The sequence below is a fragment of the Vigna umbellata genome, chromosome 1 (genome assembly GCF_029865625.1).
Source record: "Vigna umbellata cultivar VRB3 chromosome 1, Vumbellata_1.0, whole genome shotgun sequence".
In the NCBI taxonomy this organism is placed as follows: Eukaryota; Viridiplantae; Streptophyta; class Magnoliopsida; order Fabales; family Fabaceae; genus Vigna; species Vigna umbellata.
In genome coordinates, this window is record NC_142165.1 from 97,290,156 (window position 1) to 97,302,825 (window position 12,670).

Here is a 12,670-nt window from a genome sequence, read left to right on the forward strand (position 1 = left end):
AAAATAAAAGAAATGTATACGCTTTATTACGGCTAGAACAATCATTCTAGATTTCGTGGGGTAGTTTTTTTATAATAACCAAAATCAAAACTCGATTTTTTTTACAAAGATTACCAAATATTTAAGCATGTTTTATATACTTTAATTGATATTTGTACAAGAGATGGTCGATTTATTTTATGATATTTTATTTATTTTGTTTCGAATAATAGGTTCAAAGAACTACTTTCATTTATTTTTGTTTTGAATAGTAGATGAAAAACAGCTTATTCACACTTAATAATTAATCTTTCTATGTCACTTTCAATCTCAATTAACCTGTTATCAATCTCTTTTGTATAATCCTCAAGAAGTATTTGTCAAAAGCACTCCGACATTCAAGTTAGTTAATGAATTCGATCGATCATTACATTATAGTCTTAATTTCACAATAAATACAATTATTTACCTTCTTATCTTACCTTTGTACTTATAGATTTTGAAGTGAACTTTCAATTAGGTTTGGTCCTTGATAGTTCATAAACATGTTTTACTTTGTTAAACATGTTAAATTTATGATAATGGTTCTAAATTGTACTTACCATTCGATCGGTCCTAGATTGACTGATCGGTTACGAAATTAAGTGTGATTGTTGAAAGGGTTTGAAAAAATGTTCATTGTTATGAAAAAAGTTGACCATTAGAGTGAGTTGGAGATTGCATTGACCGAACAATTATACCGTACAATTTCTAATGTGTACCGAAACTTGATTTAAATTGGACTCTACATTTTACTTTGTCAAGAAACTTGAGGTATAATCATGAACAAATTGGATTCTTTCACCAACAACCATTGCATTCCCCTCCGGTGCAGAGTGAAAAAGATTTTCAAATTCAATACATTCTTCATGATATAAATTACGTAAAATTCTCATAAAATATTCGTAACAGAATAATATAAAAAATGAAATAAAATATTTTTTCCATGAACTGAACTTGTGTGGTTAAAATACGCTTTCAAGAAGTTAAAAAACAAAGAATTTCGATATAAACCAGACCTACGTTGGTGTATAAGCAGTTGAATGTAAAGATGGTGGCTCAAAATGGAAAAAAGATAGTTAGGGAGTTTAATGTCACTGCACCATTCAATGTTGGCTATTGCTTTCTCCACCCCCACAATTACTATTTCTCTAATACCTCAATTACTAACTGAACCTCACACTAATAGAAAAGGTCTACAATACCTTTCATCAATCGCCCAGTGTTGTTGCAGAGGAAGAAGAGAGAAAACATAAAAAAGTTGATTCCGAAAATCTCTTTTTAAACTGCATTTCATATGAAAATGTTACGAACAATTGTTTCAAAAAGAAAGCATTATATGCATTTTGAAAGTTTATTCAAGAAATTTTTGAAAAATTTATTCTAAAATGCATTTCATCCATTCCTAAAATTCTAAAAAACTAGGCCTTGGCCTTGGCCGAAAGTCACTTTTATGGTAAAATAATCATTTTCAGAATCTACGGGGGTGTGCAAAAAAGTCGAAAGTGCAGGAAGAAAAAGCCTTGAATGGTTTGCCTTTTCTTGGTTGGTTCTTAGAAAGCATGTAAAGAAAAATGAAGGCCGGAAAGATGTTAAGAATTTTTTCTGAAGGTGATGTGTAAGAATTTCTCAACTCTAGATGATGATGTGCTAACAATCAAATGATGAGAAAAGTAAAACCATGATGCAGACAGTGATATCAGCTAACGAATACGTGTAAAAACATTACAATGAACCCTTTTATGGGTCAACTTTTTTGTCTGCCTATATTAAAAAAAAAGAGAGAAATAAAAAATTCCATTTTGACTACGCCATGTAAAATTTGAATAAGAGAAAGTCTTGGGCAACCATTAAAAAATATATTTTTTTCAATTACGTCAAAATTATAAGATCAATTGAGATATGTTAAGACACCAAAAATTCCATAAATATAACCCTTTTTATTTTTCAACATGAAGGGAATGCATGATTCTGCATTGGATAAATTGTTCAAGGGCCTTGTGGGAGGAATCAGCCATATCCCTACACTAATAATCCTTCTCATGCAAGAATAGGTGTGAAGGTGGAAGAGTCTTGCAAACTAGCAGCATATTTTCGTGCCCATAGGTCATAGTGAATAATTTCTTCAAGGGAAGGCGAGGTCAACAATTCATTTTGATGCTTCTCACATGTTAGCTCCACCACTTTGAATATATCCAAATAGCTAATCCTAAAGTCACATTAGAACAATTTCAATTAAGGTAACAAATTTCGAAAGATATGAACATGTATGTGAAAATTTGCAATGAGGAAAAATAACGGAATCTTACTTTTCATCAATAAACAACTCTACAGCTTTCTCATTTGCTGCACTGAGAACTCCTGTCATTGTTCCTCCAGCACGACCAGCAGCATAGGCAAGATTCATTGATGGATACTTTACATTGTCTGGAGTTTTAAATGTAAGTGAACCAAGCCTACATAACCACATTTCATAGACAACTGTGTCAGACAAACTAAGAGCAACTATTCCATGACAGTTCAAATTAATTTAACTGATTCATCTTGCATAATGACGTCTTATGATAGTAATGAACACTTAAAAGTGAAAAGGAACTTATAGGAACGTGTTTTAAGCATTGCTTTGGATACTGTCTGAGAATGAATCCGCATGTCAAAACCAAAATTCAACCAATTTAGTTTTCCTTCAAATTATTTACAGGCTAATGTACATGTATGGGAAGAATTGGTTCCTGGAAATATTCACTTTATTTTTCAAAATAAGTTGAATCAAATTCCATCTTTTACATTCCAAGGAAATGCATGAAGAATAAAATATACTTCCTAGCTGGAAACTAGGCAAGGAGCCAAACACAATTTGAATGATCCGATCATTCAAAATAAGAAGAACCATCAATAATTCAAATTGGACTGAAAAACTTCATTTAAGAATAAAGACTTCAAAACTTGAAAACTGTAAGTCAACTGAATCTGTCTATTTTCTTTTAGTATGGATGGAAAATAAAATTTGATCGAGTTGAAATAAGTAAGCAGCAGGGAAAAAGTGTAGTACTTGCAAAGATCAAGGCGAGGCCAAGTGACTTCAGAACAATAAACCCTGTCAGGCCATGATAATGTATAGAGGATCGGCAACCGCATATCAGGCCACCCTAGTTGTGCAAGAACAGATGAATCCTGGAATCAAGAAATAAGTTAGTGATCTTTTTCTCCTTTGCTATACTCGAGTTTACTCCCACCCAAATTTAGCAAAGGCCTGGGTGCTATGGTTATTCAAATATATGGATATTAAAACATGGTAACCAACATAAAATAGAATATGTTATTAACCTGTGTTTCAATCATTGAATGTATGATTGATTGCGGATGAATGACAATCTCAATATTATCATAGTCAGCTCCAAATAGGTAATGTGCTTCAATTACTTCTAGACCCTGCAAAGAAGTACAACAAATTTAACTTTTACCTAGGAAGTTCATACTACATAATCAAACAGATTTGTAAAATGGCTTTTTTCATCCAATATGTTGACATAAAAGAGAAATAAACCTTGTTAAAGAGTGTAGCAGAGTCCACAGTTATCTTTTTCCCCATATTCCAGTTGGGATGTTTTAATGCATCAGCTACTTTAACATCTTTCAGCTTTTCAACTGGCAAATCCCTGTCAATCAGCAAGGGACTTGTATTCAAATTTATTATATAGATCCCGGAAACAAAATAAAGAGAGCAACAATTCACGGTTTTTCATGATCAAAGAATATTAATTGACAGAAAACAGCACAAGACATTCAGATATACATAGGAATAATGTTTATGGTGCTACATATTCTTTCAGTTTCCAACATAACAAGAAAATATGGTTCCAATGAACATGCAAAACGGGTCAAATGAAGTCATGTACACACCTAAAAGCACCTCCAGATGCTGTTAGAATAATGCGCCTAAGTGCACCCTCTGGTAACCCCTGGATACACTGCAACAAAGAATCCTTTAAGCTTTTGCAGTAAAAGAGGATCATATGATAAAATAATTGATTGCAGTCAACAAGGTGCAGAGGCCAATATATAGATAATAAAGAGTATGAGTATGTCTATTGAACTTGTTGCACACATGATTTTTAATAGACTATGTGCCTTCTTACCTGAAAAATGGCAGAATGTTCCGAATCAGCAGGAAGTATTTTTACGTTATGCTTCTGAGCAAGAGGAAGGACAAAAGGACCTCCGGCAATCAACGTCTCTTTGTTGGCCAAAGCTATGTCTTTCCCTGCTTCTATCGCAGCAACTGTCGGCTAATAAAAGAATGAGAGGATTTCAGCATTCTAATATTAATAGATATGTAAGATGCATGGACACAGAAGACCACATTATATGGCACAGCAAAGAGATTGGTTACCAAGAAAGGACAAAAATAGGGAAAAGAAGTTTACCTTCAGTCCTGCACACCCTACTATTCCTGTGACTACACTGACTGCATCTGGGTGACGAGCAACCTGAGAATATATAAGCTATAAGTCATGAAAAAAAAGGCTCTAACAAAATTACAACAAATGAATAAAGCAGATGTCCACCTCAACGATTCCCTGCTCTCCAGGGATGATCTCAGGTTTCTGTTCAACATCATGCAAAGCCTCTTCAAGTTCAGCAATTAGCGACTCGTTTCTAACAGCAACAAGTTGAGGCTTAAATGTTTTTATCTGTGCAACATAAATATTAAAAGGGATTATTCTCTTTTTTCTTGTGCTTATTATATTGAAATATTAAATACTACAAATGATGGTGAGTCTTGGAACAACAGTAAGGTTTCCTTGTGAGGTGGGGGATCATGGACTCAAATCCTAGAGACAACCTCTCTACTTGCAGGATAAGACTGCATATGTACTCTCCTCAAATTCCACTACGTGGGAGATTAGGCTGTCCTTTTATGAGATACATTAACTGAACCTTAGACCATAGTAGTTCATTTAGTTTTAAGATATTTTTGTTTTGTATGATCTGAACTCATTGGTTCCCTTCATACATAAATGCAAAAGAACAACATGCCTACTGCACCTTAATTATTAGAAAACATAACCAGGAAGATCATTCTCATTGCAACTAATGTGACGACAATTACAGTTGTAAATTAGCCACGTGAGTAAATTGGTTAAGTAAATCCATTGCGGTTGTGAAATTTCAGATTTAAATCTGGTCATATATAGACACAAATCAATTCACAGTTCCATTGCATGCTGGGAGTGCGGTGGTTACCTGGTCTGCAAGGAGAGTAACGTTTGAACCAGCTGCAAGTGCCACAACTTTAAACTTGTCTGGATTCTCTGCCACAATATCTAGAGTCTACAAAAGCATACAAGGGAAAAGATGCACTACATAAAAAAATATGAGACGAAGGCAAGTTAAGCTACATCTACAAAGAGCAAACATCAAGTATTCCCAGTATTACATAAAAAATCGAATATTCATTTCAAAGATTTAAAGGAATACATAAACACAAAATATCAAATTATTTCCAACAAATGTTTGCAAGCAAACAGCATCTTGCATGTTAAGATGTGTTACATCGGTTAGGAATAAAATCCGAAGGGCGAATGCTCTTTATAAGAGTAACCCCAAATGCCTCTCTTTAAGCTAGCTTTTGACCCAGACGTTTGTAATAGACTATTATTAGCCGTTAAATCTAATATTACTAAGAACAGATTATGATGATAGAGGGAGATTCCATTAGCACCAATACCTGAGTTCCAATAGAACCAGTAGATCCCACAATAGATATGGGTTTTGGTCCCTCCCAAGTCTTGCCAACTTGTTCTGGATACGCTCGTCCCGGCCAGGCTGGTGGTGGTGGTGGTGATGCCTGCAGTGAGCAGTTAACTCGCTTTCCACCATCTTTTCTTTTAAAAGCAAAACCACCTAGCATCAAATTCAAAACACCATCAAAGTCAAACCTTGCATGCTCCATCAATTGACATCAAAACATAACACAACGAACAAATACTGCCTTTCCAAAAGAAAAACATATTGCCATTCCACAAAACAAAAACATCACGGTAACATCGACAAAGTCGCTCATAACAGTATAGGACCAGAAAATAGCATAATTTCCGGAAAGGAAAGAAATCAATAATTCAATGGGGAGGGAGTTTGTGCATAAAGTCGTTAACTTTGACATTTCCCAGAAGAGGCGAGGAAGGAAACATGGTTTAAATGAACAGAGGAAGAGAAGAAGAACCTGGGAATTTTGCTGTGAGACAATTAGACTTGAAGGAATCAGAGAAAAAAAGGGACTTGACTTCAGCCGGAGAAGAGATATTGAGCGCCATCACATAAACCCAAGTTGAGTTTGGAGAAAAAGAATTGAAATCTCGAGCAAGAAGAATGGTGGCAGCAGAAGGAGGTTGTGTGGTGGCTGGAATTGCTGAGTTTTTTTATACTAGTACTAATAGACAACAGTGGATGTGGTTTGAGACATATTATCACATATGAAAGATGCATTTTTTATTTATTATATTTATTATAATTAATTATATGTGGAAATAGATAATAAAATAAGTTTAATTTTAAGATGGCGAAAATAAGAGAGAGATAAGGACAAAATAGAGTTAGGAGAGAGTGCCAAGGAATGTGTGTATATTGGAATCCCCACTCGCCGCCCCTCCACTCCATACAGAGTTTTGTTATTCACTGTCAACTAATTTATTACAATTCCGATAAAAACAATTTGCTAAACCACCATTTTATATTAATCAAATTCTATCAAATCTCTCTAAGAAGATTTATTCTTTTTCGTGTACACTGATATATCAATTAATATTTATTAATTTCACATTTAATATCTTTTATTTATTTATCTTATTCTTTAAAAAATAAGCATAACTTTAGTTTTATATTTATTGGTGCTTGTATTTTTTTAAAAAAACTATTAATGTTCTAAATTGCAATTGATTATTTTCTCATCTATGAATCTATTTAATAATTGGTGTAATAAATTTGACATAGTTAATCAGACGTTAATCAGGATATTTTAATTCAAATGCAGCAACATTTTTATTGAATGCTCTTTGATACGTGCCTTAACTTTACATACTTATGTAGTTTCATTAATCATAATTTATGTTTAATATTTTAAATTTGCTAACAAGGGGGCTTAAATAAAACAATTGGATATGTATTTGCAGTGAATGACCAAAAGTTTTCTTTTGGTGTGCGTATTGATTCTAGTTAACTAAAACAAATATTGCATCCTATACAAAATACAAATATGTGTCATGTAAAACTAATAGTTAAGAATATGTTGCTTTGTTTGGATTAAATGTGGGAAAAACAAGTAAATAGAAAATAACAATGAGTTGGAATAACAAAAAAAGTACAGTAATTTTTCTCTTTTGTTTGAAAGAGTATAAATAAATAAGTTATACATAAAAAGTATTAAAATATTTTTTTAATCTATTTAATATTATTATTATTTACTATTTAAAAAACTGTGATTATAATTTAAAAAATAAATAAATTGTTTAAAAATTAGACTTTAAATTTAATTTAATTTCAAAAATTTAATTAATAAGATGATATTTGTATCTGGATTATAAATTGTTCTTATATTATGAGATTTTTAACACAAATAAAAGACTAATATTTTGTTTTGTTGTTTTTTTTTCCTTTGAAAGAAAAATAATTTTCATAAACTCTACAAAAGTGGATGGTATCATGTCATTTAGACTTTCCTCTCAAACAAATGAAAAAATGTGTAACATTTCCATCCATCTAAACAAATTGTTCCATACGTAAAGCGATAAAATGATATTATATCTTAAAAATTGTTTTCATGAAATCCAATGGTAGATAAGGTTCCACCTTTTAACTTCAAATTCAATTATAATTTACTAATTATAAAACATAAATACAAATAAAGTTTCCAAATACGTTTAAATGGTAGTAAAATAGGAAGGTAATACTTTAATAGAAACGAAAGCATTAAAAACTATCAATCACCGTATTTTGAACTAGAAATTATTTAAAGAAAATGCAATGTAGTAATTTAAACTTAGAGCAATCGAAAGAGGTTGTTAATCTCGACTTTAAAAGCAAAATTATGATAATTAAAAGATAAACATGTTTTAACAAGAGAGAAGTAAAAAATATAAATATGTTCTGTGAGGACAGTGGAAATAGGTTGTTAGCTATAATTAAACAGAGGACAAGTCTATATCACGAGGTGACAAGAAGACTGACAGAAACATGTGCTTCTATTCGCGTAACAGCTCCTCCAATCAACAAAGGCTTGTTTCCGTTTTTCAGCACACTGTTTATGGACATGAATACGAGAAGAACCAAAACAAAGTATACAAGAAATTACAATTTTGAGTTTTCCATTTTATGATATATAGTCAGATGTAAATTTTAGTTAATTTTGTAAAATTCAGATGAACTTAAACAGTTTTCTGAAAAATATTTAGTAAGATTTTTTACACAGAGTGAGATTTGATTTTTAATAATTAATATTTATAAATAATTTTATAAGATTGAGTTAGATTTAAAATTTATTTTTTAACGTGTAAGTTAAAAGAAATTATAATTTTGTTTTTTTTGAATTTATAATATAATTAAATGTAAATTTTAGTTAATTTTGTATATATGAGATAATTTTAAGTTTTTTAAAATATATGTAATAAAATTTGATATTTGTTGAAATTTAATTTTTGGATCATCATTAGTATTTATTCTGGATGCAAATTAAATTAAATTCAAAATTTACTTTTTAATATTATATGTTAAAAATTAATTTAAAATATGATCAGATTTATTGTTTTATTTTATATTTTTTTTTATCAAACAGTTTACATTTTTATTTTACTTTTCATTTTTTTTACTGAACCAACTTGTTTGCATTTAATATATTTCTCTTTTTAGCAAACAAAATGTTGATACATTGAGATTTAACTTTGACAATAATGCAGCAGTCGACCTACCTACCCTTTTTTCTCTCACGTTTTAAATTCCATTTTATAAGTTATCCTTTTAACTCTGTGGTCCTATAATTTTATACCAAAAGTTTCATGAGAGAAATTTAGTTTAGTTGATAAAAAAAATGTGGGTCGCATAATCAAATAAAGTACAAAAAGTTAATAGTCAATATTCTAAAATTTAGTAAAATTAATTTATAAAATATTATTAAAATATTAAATGTATTATTATCGTAGCATCCAAAAAATGTTTAGTTTTAAATCTAATAAAGCGTGTAAATGTATATAGAGTATACTCTTTGTTGCATATATAACTACCTTATATAACCTATATATTGATCCTTTTACAATTATGTGTTTCCGTGATATGCTGAAACATACACAAAAACAAGTTACAACTTTTTAAATAAAAAAAATGTTATACATATTTTTTACATGTGAAAACTACAATAAAAATTTCAATTTTTATTTCTAATCTCAAAATCAAAATCAAAATTATCAATTGAAAAAAGAATACACAAATTAAACAAAAAGTTAGTTTATATATTTATATATATATATATATATATTGATTGGAGCACTCCTATAGTTGTAATGCAATGATTGATATGGCCCTAATGCTATGGTATGGTGCTAGCATTCCAACAAAAAGATAAATTTTAAATTTGACAAAATAAATGTTCAAGTCGGAGTCCCACATGCTCTAATAACTCCTTTATAACATTTTTTTTGGTGCTATACCATTTAACTTGGTATACAAATAAAATTATATTATCCTAACATATGAAAACTTATCAAACCAGTTATATATATAATATGGCAAGTGATAGGTAGCAGAACAAAAGGATAATATTAAAATAAAATATGAGAAAGTAATAAAAAATATCATGAATTAGGACTTTTTTTCCATGTAATATCAATCATAATTAAGAAACAATAAACCGCTCATTTTATCAAATTATTATATTGAAAACAGGATAAAGATTGAATAAATACCAGCAACCACGTAACGACGTCGTCGTGCTAAACTTTCAAAGTTCAAATGTATTACTTTTAAGTCAAATATTGCTATATAAAATTTGCAAATTTATATTCCAAACCGGTCTCCAATTCAAACTGTCAAACTGGTCTCTAATTCAAACTTAATAAATAATATTCAAATGACGTTTAATTAGAAATATTTGACCTCGATGTAAGATATTATTGTGTGCACTTCTTTTATTAAGTCAAACTACACTCACGCTACGAAAATTTCGTTTTCAATGACATTAATGAGTTATCTTGGGACAGTAATTTCTCAATACGACCCATTTACTACATTTAAAGTTACGAAACTATTTTAAAGTAATTTATTATCAGGAAAAAACATAATCACTACGTGTTTCTATATTTAAGTAAATAATAGTTTATATTAAGTCGTTTGTAATATCATAAACAAAATGTAAATAAATTTTTAAATTTGAGATAAAAAATAATATTTATTTGAGCAAAGTAGAGTATAGAAAACTATATCCACTAAAACAGGATAGTTCTTTATAATATAATATTACAAATAAATAAACATTTAAATTTGAGCAGATTAGAATCGTAAAACACTTTAACTAAAATAAATGATCATGCATCTTATTTATTCACTTTAAAGATCTGTTACCTTGAGAAAATGCCATCCTTAGAATTATTTATTATAAGGTCAAATTCTTGGACATAGAAGTTAGCTAAGGAATAAATGAATTAAGAAGGAAGAAGATGCTTCGTAGTTCGGCATTTGTTGAACGCGGACGCAGTGGCCTTTTTATATATATAATTTATTTTATGTTATAATATTGTCTATAGTCATAGAATGTATACAATTCTGTGTGTTAGGGCGTCACTTTTGCTTAGAAATGGTCAAAATTACCCAAAATTTTTACGTTTAAGGATTTCCCTTGACGCAATCGAAATCCAAATGTCAACACTTACGCCTCTTGAATACAAATCTGATGGAGCAGTTTTTTCCTTCGCATCGCAAAACTTGACTAACTAAAAATTCTTCAAAAGCACATACAGTTCCACATAAGTATTAATTCACTCTCCTTATTTACCAAGCAACACTAATGAAAATCTAAGCAAAACTAATGAAACCTAAATATAATTTTAAATTTTACATTACATAAAAATAAAAAAACAAAGTGTAAAAATAAGATTTTAAATTTGTTATTTTAAAATTTTAAATTAAGAGTAATATCAAAATTGAACTCAAATCTTATTAATATTACGTGTTTTCAAATTTTCTCTTCGATAAAATCATATCAAATTATTAAAATTTTTGATCGTATGTTTATTGTCAGAACTTTATTTCAAGATCTTCATGATTTGGAAAAAATAGTTTTATTTATAAATAAATTAATTTTAGTTTTGAACATCGGATAAACTCCTATCTAAAGAAAGATTAATTTGCTGACATTGTATTTTACATTCCAAGTAAACAAAGGGAGAATAAAATATTGGGTGCTGCAAGTGTGGCGAGGAGCCAAAATGGAAAACAAAAATCAAATGATCTGACCATTAAAAAAAAGCATTGACAATTGAAATTGGACTTGGTAAAATTTCATTCAATAATTAAGCCTTCTAAAGAACCATTAAATGATGCTCTACAACATCTAAAGTAACTCACAATCTAATTACGCAAAGCCACCTCGCTAATACATATTATATCGTTAATAACCCATTTAAGATTTGATTAAGTACGTATACGCATCATCTTTGGAGTCCGAAAATTTAGGAGGTGTGCAAAGAAATTGTGGGAGTGCAGGAAGTAAAAATCTAATAATATATCTTGTCCCTGTAAGAACACTAAATAAAAGTGCAGCAGATCAGATGATAGAGCAATTGTTTGCACTCAATAAAAAGATTCCAAAGGCCAGAGAAATATGTGGATAATAAATGACGCCTTCCTTTTGATCTTGTTGCACACAATTTTTTATATAATACATGGTTTCATACTTGGAAATTGTCCAATGTTCTGAATCGGCTGGAATATTTTCTATCTATGAGCAAGTTGAATAACAAAAGACTTCCACCAGTCAATCAATGTCTCTTTGTTGGCTAAGGATGTCTTTCCCTCCTTCTATTGCGCCAAATTTCTATAATGACACTATAAGAAATTCTCTTATATGTCTGCTTAACGGGATGTATCAAAACAACTAGATAATAATTGAATAATAGAACAATAAGTATTAGAATAAAACTGTCTATAACTATCAAGAATATACGAGAGTAGCACTAAAAGCAATAAACGAAAGAAGAATAATCTTATCAACAAGACATAAGATTTCTAGTTAAAAAGAAAATCCTGGAAAAAAAGAATTTTTCTAGGGTTATTTTGATCATTTTCCGGTCCTAATCAAGGTCTAATTGAAGTCCAAAGAAAACCTACTTATACTTCTACAAAGTCTTACAAAAATACAAATATATATATATATATATATATATATATATATATATATATATATATATATATATATATGCAAATATATATATATATATGGATAACAAAAAAAACAATCAATCAAAACCTATAAAATGCATCTTTCATTATGAGCAAAGACACTCAATTTTTTTATGTTCTAGTTATAAGTAATAGAGATCATACTAAGTACTTAAATCGGTGATTGTCATTTTATTGTTGATTCTATTGAATGAGAGCTTGGATATTA

General features: G+C 29.8%; 1 protein-coding gene across 1 annotated transcript; it reads right to left on the reverse strand.

The window, feature by feature from the left end:
• Positions 1 to 1,868: 1,868 nt before the first annotated feature.
• On the reverse strand, positions 1,869 to 6,458 carry LOC124830314 (1-deoxy-D-xylulose-5-phosphate reductoisomerase, chloroplastic). The gene is made up of 12 exons (XM_047303987.2): positions 6,245 to 6,458; positions 5,750 to 5,925; positions 5,266 to 5,352; positions 4,587 to 4,712; positions 4,446 to 4,508; positions 4,158 to 4,307; positions 3,922 to 3,989; positions 3,566 to 3,677; positions 3,346 to 3,450; positions 3,071 to 3,192; positions 2,328 to 2,474; positions 1,869 to 2,227 (listed from the first exon to the last, which is right to left on the reverse strand). Exons 1-12 carry the CDS (start codon positions 6,333 to 6,335, stop codon positions 2,059 to 2,061), a joined length of 1,416 nt encoding a protein of 471 aa, XP_047159943.1. The 5' UTR covers positions 6,336 to 6,458; the 3' UTR covers positions 1,869 to 2,058.
• Between the last annotated feature and the right edge of the window lie 6,212 nt (positions 6,459 to 12,670).